Raw genomic sequence first — 10,175 nt, 5'->3', positions numbered from 1 at the left:
TTTTACAAATGAATACATCTACGACCAAGACGTTGTTTCCTCGGTACAAGATGCCCAAGTCGAAGGAAAACATTGTCACACGGTTGCCCGAGACCCCGATACAAATACACTTACCTCCAAATTTTATTTGCAATAAAAAATTGGCAACTGAGTGCCTAAGAAGGGGAAATCGCCATCTGCACACTAGATGTGTTTTTCTTTGATCAAGTGTTGTGAAGTATGCGGTAGTGTGCCGATGTGTTCGTTGGGTTGGGTTGGGTAGTGAGGGTAGTGAACGTGTATGTTAGTGATGCGGTAGTGGTGTGCGTTCTGTGTGGTTTAATCATTTAGTTATACGTGACCGCGTTTCAAACATCAGAAATGGCTTCAGGCTCTCGACATGAAAGTAAGTCATCGTTGTTCGGTCGACCGAAAAAGAATGCATGATCGCTTGTGTTCAACAGTTTTGAAATTCCAACGCTGGGAGCTTTTATGACTGTATTGTATCTGTAAACGGATGCGTAACCTGTTGTGTACAGGGTAAGGAGATGACGTCACTGTCAGTACTGAGTCCCTCGCACTGGAGACGCTGTTAGTGGATCTGTACAAAACTAAGGTCAGTGGAAGAATACCTCATGATTCATATCACAATAACCAAACTTCACGCTTTGCTGCATTACTGTTGTGTAACCTACAGTTTTGGAGTCAGTACTTACTCTACGTAAAGTAATGGTATCACACGCTGTCGATCTCGAGAAACCGATGAGTCACTCTTGAGTAGAAAGTCAAACTGGAGTCAACAGCTTATATGGTACTGGCTGACGATATGTTGTGGTAAAAGTGATACCGAAGTCATTTATCCAACCTCCAGATATTTTAGAGAAGATGTAATACCAGTATTTGTTCTGTGAAACCAGAAGGAGAGCTCGCGGTTATTCGTCCGTGACAATACCATGAGTGAAGAAAAGCGCAGCCACAAGAAGGCGAAATGCTATGTCATCAACAGAATCATCTTTCTTCACAGGCCACAGACCAAGGGTCATCCTTAATAAAATCATTATCACAACGAGCACATGGCGGGTATTTCTAATAATTGACCCTCAGGTTTTATAATAATTATACATTTATTACCTGACAAATTCCGAATTTACGTAACCACACCCCTGCCAGGTCACCTCGAACGCGACAACACATGTAGGTCAAAATGACGTATTGTCGCAATGTGGAGATTTGTTTCAGTCAGTTTTTGTTTCTGTTTTGTGCGTCCATACTTTCACGACTTTTATGTTTGTTTCTTTTGTTGTTGAACGCCGCACTCACCAATACTCTAGCTATGTTACAGCGAGTTCGTTATTCGTTATTCGTTTTTTGAATAACGAAAAACAAGCCAGCACCGGGTTCGTTATTCAGACTTGGTATACATAACAAATATAAGATACCTTGTTTCCAGTGGGTTCGTTATTCGTTATTCGTATTTCAAATAACGAAAAACAAGCCAGTACCGGGTTCGTTATTCAAAGGCTGTATATTAAACAACTACAGTAATGTGGTCAAATACACTGAGACTCATTTAATATACGACAGCAGGTTCGTTTTACATCGTCCAAAAGCTGTTTAGTTGTTCAGTACTTTTGAATAACGAAAAACAAACTAGCACCGAGTTCGTTATTTAGTTTATGTCCAACAATTCTATTAAATAGAAGATAGTCTATAGTCTATATCTCAACAACTGTTAAGCTATTCAGTACTTTTGAGTAAGGAAAACTAACCAGCACCGGGTTCGTTATTTAGTTTATGTCTAAGAAAATTTATAAACTTTACTGAGAAAGTGTTATCCCAAATATAACATTTGTTACATTTGAACACTTTCTAAATGGCATTGTGTGTTCATTGGCTTCGACCATGGGAGCCGTTGGACATCAACTGAAAACTAACATGCTGCAGTTTAGTTTTTCGTTATTCAAAAGTACTGAAGAACTAAACAGCTTTTGGACGATGTAAGACGAATCTGCTGTCATATATCTAATGAGTATCAGTGTATTTGACCACATTACTGTAGTTGTTTAATATACAGCCTTTGAATAACGAACCCGGTACTGGCTTGTTTTCGTTATTCGAATAACGAATAACGAATAACGAACCCGCTGCTAACTTCAGGCCCATTACAGAGACATTGTATAAACTTGGGGTGATCATAAAGTGTCATGGATGCATATCCTGTTATCAACAGACGAGTGTTTTAATGACAAAGTGAAACACGCATGGGCTGACGATTTGCCCGTGGCTAGTCTCACTTTAAATCAGATGCATCAAATAAGTAACAAGAAAACATCTAGTAGTCACTTTTTAATAAGCATTAGATTGTACTGGATACCTTAAAATCTAGCTGCTTTACAGTTTTAGATGTGTTTGAATATTTAGTAATGTTTCAAAAGAGCTTACAGCAAGTGTTTGTAACCAGGGAGTAGTATGTGTTCAGATTTAGTGAGTGAGTGAGTGAGTGAGTGAGTGAGTGAGTGAGTGAGTGAGTGAGTGAGAATTTATCGCTTAACACCGCATCAGCAATCTTGCAGCTATTTCGCGGCGACCATTGTCTTGGTGAACAATTCTGGAAAATAAACCTCTTGGAGTTATACCTTGCTGTTTTGTAAAGGTTGGTGAGGTTAAAGCATTTGGGATGTCAATAAAACCAATCACACGAAACATCCCCGATTTGCGTATTGATTAATTTTTTCTTCACAAATTTAGATGGCCGTGCATGTATTCCTCTTCATCGTCTGTGTGTTGCCGGTGATGGTTCTGGGTCACCAAGATGGAGCTGGTGCCCAAGCTTGCCTGGATCTCAAGCCTCGTCACGACACAACCACCGCAAACACATCACCACATCCTTACAACCTCACAGTGGATACCACATCCATCAAACAAGGCGGGATGGTTACAGGTGGGTAGAAAAGAATGAGAGAGAGAGAGGGGGGAGAGAGAGAGAGAGAGAGAGAGAGAGAGAGAGAGAGAGAGAGAGAGAGAGAGAGAGCAATCATACAATTATAATGTAAAAAAAAAAGTAACCTACAGGCTAATTGCAGGTGACATTACCTATTTATTCAGTTACTCTGAACACAACTGCCGCCAACGCCACCTTCAAAGGTTTCCTGGTCCAAGCCCGCTGTACCAAGTGTACCACCGCCGACACTGCCATAGTGCCAGGGACATTTGCCAAGTATAACGCCGCGGATGATACTAAAACCATGGACTGTGCAAATGTTGCCAAGGTTTGTCTGTAGCTGGAACTCATTCTTTATGTACTGAATCCTAGCATCTATATCACAGGGCTCATTTAAGAGGACCTATAGATTGTAAAATGATGATGATGATGATGCTGATGATAGCCATAGCGTTTTTGACAGTATCCACTGATAAGTCATCCGTATTGCAGTTAAACACAACTATTTCACGCATTTTGGTGTATTCTATTTTCAGAATTCGATGACTCATACCAGTAGTAGTGTGAAGACATCTGTCATGTTCACCTGGAAAGCACCCTCGGATTATGATGTTTCCCAAGGCGTTCAGTTCCGGTATGTGATTTCTGTGCCACCCACTCAGATGTGTGCATATACATAGCAGAAACTCACTTGATGTGATAGTCATGATATTCCGTAGGACACTTGATGTGATAGTCATGATATTCCGTAGGACACTTGATGTGATAGTCATGATATTCCGTAGGACACTTGATGTGATAGTCATGATATTCCGTAGGATACTTGATGTGATAGTCATGATATTCCGTAGGATACTTGATGTGATAGTCATGATATTCCGTAGGATACTTGATGTGATAGTCATGATATTCCGTAGGACACTTGATGTGATAGTCATGATATTCCGTAGGACACTTGATGTGATAGTCATGATATTCCGTAGGATACTTGATGTGATAGTCATGATATTCCGTAGGATACTTGATGTGATAGTCATGATATTCCGTAGGACACTTGATGTGATAGTCATGATATTCCGTAGGACACTTGATGTGATAGTCATGATATTCAGTAGGACACTTGATGTGATAGTCATGATATTCCGTAGGACACTTGATGTGATAGTCATGATATTCCGTAGGACACTTGATGTGATAGTCATGATATTCCGTAGGACACTTGATGTGATAGTCATGATATTCCGTAGAACACTTGATGTGATAGTCATGATATTCCTTAGGACACTTGATGTGATAGTCATGATATTCCGTAGGACACTTGATGTGATAGTCATGATATTCCGTAGGATACTTGATGTGATAGTCATGATATTCCGAAGGACACTTGATGTGATAGTCATGATATTCCGTAGGATACTTGATGTGATAGTCATGATATTCCGTAGGATACTTGATGTGATAGTCATGATATTCCGAAGGACACTTGATGTGATAGTCATGATATTCATTGGGACAGGTTACTCTGTAGAACACTTATGTGGCTTGTAAGACACGATATTCGGTAGGACACTTGTAATATTTTGATTGACACTTTCTATACTATTCCGTGTTACACATGGTATGATATTCTGTAGTACACATGGTATGATATTCTGTAGGACACTTGTTATGTTACTGTGTAGGACACTTGTTATGATAATGTGTAGGACACTTGTTTTGATATTCTGTAGGACACTTGTTTTGATATTCTGTAGGACACTTGTTATGATATTCTATAGGACACTTGTTATGATATTCTGTAGGACACATTGTATTATATTCTGTAGGACACATGGTATGATATTCAGTAGGACACATTGAATGATATTCTGCAGGAAACATGGTATGATATTCTGTAGAAATCATGGTATGATATTCTGTAGGACACATTGTATGATATTCTGTAGGACACTTGGTGTGGTATTCTGTAGAAATCATGGTATGATATTCTGTAGGACACATTGTATGATATTCTGTAGGACACTTGGTATGATATTCTGTAGAACACATGGTATGATATTCTGTAGGACACATGGTATGATATTCTGTAGGACACATGCTATCATATTCTGCAGGACACATTGTATGATAATCTGTAGGACACATTGTATGCTATTCTGTAGGACAAATGGTATGATATTCTGTAGGAAACATGGTATGATATTCTGTAGGACACATGGTATGATATTCTGTAGGACACTTGTTATGATATTCTGTAGGACACATTGTATTATATTCTGTAGGACACATGGTATGATATTCTGTAGGACACATTGAATGATATTCTGCAGGAAACATGGTATGATATTCTGTAGAAATCATGGTATGCTATTCTGTAGGACACATTGTATGCTATTCTGTAGGACAAATGGTATGATATTCTGTAGGAAACATGGTATGATATTCTGTAGGACACATGGTATGATATTCTGTAGGACACATGGTATGATATTCTGTAGGACACTTGTAATGATATTCTGTAGGACACATTGTATTATATTCTGTAGGACACATGGTATGATATTCAGTAGGACACATTGAATGATATTCTGCAGGAAACATGGTATGATATTCTGTAGAAATCATGGTATGATATTCTGTAGGACACATTGTATGATATTCTGTAGGACACTTGGTATGATATTCTGTAGAAATCATGGTATGATATTCTGTAGGACACATTGTATGATATTCTGTAGGACACTTGGTATGATATTCTGTAGAACACATGGTATGATATTCTGTAGGACACATTGTATGATATTCTGTAGGACACATGCTATGATATTCTGCAGGACACATTGTATGATAATCTGTAGGACACATTGTATGCTATTCTGTAGGACAAATGGTATGATATTCTGTAGGAAACATGGTATGATATTCTGTAGGACACATCGTATGATATTCTGTAGGACACATGGTATGATATTCTGTAGGACACTTGTTATGATATTCTGTAGGACACATTGTATTATATTCTGTAGGACACATGGTATGATATTCAGTAGGACACATTGAATGATATTCTGCAGGAAACATGGTATGATTTTCTGTAGAAATCATGGTAAGATATTCTGTAGGACACATTGTATGATATTCTGTAGGACACTTGGTATGATATTCTGTAGAAATCATGGTATGATATTCTGTAGGACACATTGTATGATATTCTGTAGGACACATCGTATGATATTCTGTAGGACACATGGTATGATATTCTGTAGGACACTTGTTATGATATTCTGTAGGACACATTGTATTATATTCTGTAGGACACATGGTATGATATTCAGTAGGACACATTGAATGATATTCTGCAGGAAACATGGTATGATTTTCTGTAGAAATCATGGTAAGATATTCTGTAGGACACATTGTATGATATTCTGTAGGACACTTGGTATGATATTCTGTAGAAATCATGGTATGATATTCTGTAGGACACATTGTATGATATTCTGTAGGACACTTGGTATGGTATTCTGTAGGACACATGGTATGATATTCTGCAGGAAACATGGTATGATATTCTTTAGGACACATGGTATGATAATCTGTAGGACACATGATATTATATTATGTAGGACACTTGTTATGATATTCTGCAGGACACATTGTATGATATTCTGTAGGACACATGGTATGATATTCTTTAGGACACATTGTATGATAATCTGTAGGAAACTTGGACACTTGGTATGATATTCTGTAGGACACATTGTATGATATTCTGTAGGACACATGGTATGATATTCAGTAGGACACATGGTATGATATTCTTTAGGACACATGGTATGATAATCTGTAGGAAACTTGGACACTTGGTATGATATTCTGTGGGACACATGGTATGATATTCTGTATTCCCAAACCCGCTGATCACATTCCGTCTTTTGTAATGGCAACAAAGGCAACAGCATGGGAAATAGTTCCTTCTCAGGGATGTGAAAGGTCCAGTGAGTTCCCTTTTCCTTGGTGACGCAGTACAGGCTGACCGCTAGACCTGTTTTACATGACCTGTATATTCCAGGGCTACTATTGTCCAAGTGAAAGCGACCTGGTGGACTAACGTGCTGTCCCAAGAGATCACCGTCACCACCGCTGCACCCAACTCTACCCCTCAAGCTGCTCCATTGCTGGCTCTCATTATCAGTGTCGTCGTCTCTTCAATGCTCGCATAATTCCAACTGATTATGCTGCTTTAAAAGCTTACGACCTACACTATGCACTACGCTAGTTTAAAGCAAGAAGGATAATGAAATGTTAAGGGCAGATACCCGTTCTCTTTTAATCTTAACATTTTTTTTCTAATTCACTCCCTAAAACACTTTGGCTTGTAAAATGACATTCAGTTTCTTTTGGGAAAACAAAAATTTACACATAAACACCAAACATACAAAATGAAATTATAGCAATTATTTCGCATTAGTATATAGACTGGGAATTTCGTTGAGCTGTGTAATGCTGCTTTGTACATTGTTTTTAGTTATATCTAGACGTGCCAGTTTAATGTTTGAGGAAAATATATCTTTCTTATTAAAAAAAAAGGCATGGATTTACTTAGTTTTCAACGTGAGAAACCTACACCTGAATATTGAATTGTTTGTTTTGGGCCAGATTACAGATAAAATTGTCAGTGTCTTACAATTCTTTTGCAACGTGTTTATTTTTTTATATACATCACATTTTTTAATCAAAGTGAAATGAAACTGATTGTGTAGCAATATCAATAAAAGTATATATACAAATATTGCGTTTGTGTCAGTCATGCTGGCGCTACGATCGAGCCTGGAAATTCCACCCTAGTTCGGCAAGGGTGGAAACTGGACTTTTATACTCAGTTAACGCCCTTTCCACGAGAAGGTTATGTCTTCCAAACAAGGTGAACATGTTTTACAGACATAGTGTTTTATGAATGTATACATTTTACAATTTCATGTTATAGTATATGATAAAAAGGTTATTATTTGGCAGTTTGCAAACCATACCCCGTATCAACCCATATCGAGCTGATATTGTAGTCTCGGGATGATATGGGACATGGTATGAAAACTGCCATATGATAACCTCTAATCATAATATGTGTTTGCAGAGGATGTCTTAGTTCAATAAGACACACTAAAACTACCTGAAAGGCATTTACAAATAGGATGCACCGGTGGCCCAGTCCCCTAAGGTGCTGCAATTGGCTGTAGTGCCAGAACCAAGTGATGATAGGTCCGAATCCCGGTTCGCCCTGATTATATTTGTTGGTTTGTCAGCACAATACCCAGGTTCTTGGGTTTCACCACACTGGCCTATGACCTACATCGATCCCGGATTTCTTCCCTTTAAAGCTGACACATCGTCATATAAGTGAAATACCGCCCTAATTGTACGATGTCACCCTGACTCTGAAGTTGCACGTATAAAAGATATTCATTCTTGCGGAGTTGAACCTGTTTCTCCAGTTTTCATGTGGTTCGTTTATTATGATTTTTTTCTGGAATTCTAAAGCGCGCATGTATGAACGCTATCATCTTCATCGAGCTTTGCTTTAGAGTATCGAGTGTTTGTTTTCAGACACTGTCTTTCATAGCAATGCAGATATCTTCTGTGAGTAAGTGAGGGTGGTTTTATCACGGAGGCGGACACCAGAAATGGGCTTCACACATTGTACAATATAGGGAATCGAAGCCGTACTTACGGCGTAACGAGTGAACGCTTTAACGGCTAGGCTAACCCACCATCCCAGATATACTGAACACATGTTGGTCACTGACACGATATACTGTTTACCTACTTCAGATTAGTATTATCATTAAGAGTGAAATCTCTTTAACACAGTTCAAAACTATATATCGACTTATGACTTATCGGAGACACAGTTTTTTTTTTGTGTACTTAAAAACGAATTGGGGGTTGGGTGGGGTTCTGGTGGGGAATTATTTCCGAATCACATGTGATAACACATGTCTTAGAAGATATAGGAATAGCTTCTCAGCATTGTACACAATAATGAACCCACTGCTAAAACATCTTTCCACTTCAGTACACCTTGGAAATTATTCAGGTTTGCTAGATCATAATTCAAATCACCCCTCACACAACCAGACCACTTCCTTTAAACACATTCCTCACACAACCAGACGACTCTCTGTACACACATTCCCCACACAACCATTTCACTCTCTCTACACACATTCCTCACACAACCAGACCACTTTCTGTACACACATCCCTCACACAACCAGACCACTTTCTGTACACACATTCCTCACACAACCAGACCACTTTCGTACACACATCCCTCACACAACCAGACCACTTTCTGTACACACATCCCTCACACCAGTCCACTTTCTGTACACACATCCCTCACACAACCAGACCACTTTCTGTACATACATCCCTCACACCAGTCCACTTTCTGTACACACACCCCTCACATAAACCAGACCACTTTCTTTACACACATCCCTCACACAAGCAGACAACTTTCTGTACACTCATCCCTCACACAACCAGACCACTTTCTGTACACACATCCCTCACACAACCTTACCACTTTCTGTACATACATCCCTCAAACCAGACCACTTTCTGTACACACATCCCTCACACAACCAGACCACTTTCTGTACACACATCCCACACACCAGTCCACTTTCGTACACACATCCCTCACACAACCAGACCACTTTCTGTACATACATCCCTCACACCAGTCCACTGTCTGTACACACATCCCTCACACAACCAGACCACTTTCTGTACACACATCCCTCACACCAGTCCACTTTCTGTACACACATCCCTCACACAACCAGACCACTTTCTGTACACACATCCCTCACACCAGACCACTTTCTGTACACACATCCCTCACACAACCAGACCACTTTCTGTACACACATCCCTCACACCAGTCCACTCTCTGTACACACATCCCTCACACAACCAGACCACTTTCTGTACACACATCCCTCACACCAGACCACTTTCTGTACATACATCCCTCACACAACCAGACCACTTTCTGTACACACATCCCTCACACCAGTCCACTCTCTGTACACACATCCCTCACACAACCAGACCACTTTCTGTACATACATCCCTCACACCAGTCCACTTTCTGTACACACATCCCTCACACAACCAGTCCACTTTCTGTACACACATCCCTCACACAACCAGACCACTTTCTGTACACACATCCCTCACACAAACA

The 10,175-nt window shown here is 39.5% G+C and overlaps 1 protein-coding gene across 1 annotated transcript; it reads left to right on the top strand.

Annotated features, from left to right (window-relative positions):
• Positions 1–291: 291 nt before the first annotated feature.
• On the top strand, positions 292–7,710 carry LOC124146197 (putative ferric-chelate reductase 1). The gene is made up of 5 exons (XM_046516375.2): positions 292–595; positions 2,728–2,920; positions 3,085–3,248; positions 3,457–3,554; positions 6,993–7,710. The coding sequence occupies exons 2-5, from the start codon at positions 2,728–2,730 to the stop codon at positions 7,141–7,143; spliced, it is 606 nt and encodes a 201-aa protein (XP_046372331.2). The 5' UTR covers positions 292–595; the 3' UTR covers positions 7,144–7,710.
• The last annotated feature ends 2,465 nt before the right edge of the window (positions 7,711–10,175 follow it).

This window comes from Haliotis rufescens, unplaced genomic scaffold (genome assembly GCF_023055435.1).
Source record: "Haliotis rufescens isolate VD_foot unplaced genomic scaffold, xgHalRufe1.0.p SCAF_2, whole genome shotgun sequence".
In the NCBI taxonomy this organism is placed as follows: Eukaryota; Metazoa; Mollusca; class Gastropoda; order Lepetellida; family Haliotidae; genus Haliotis; species Haliotis rufescens.
This window is presented reverse-complemented; position numbering and strand designations above follow the sequence as displayed.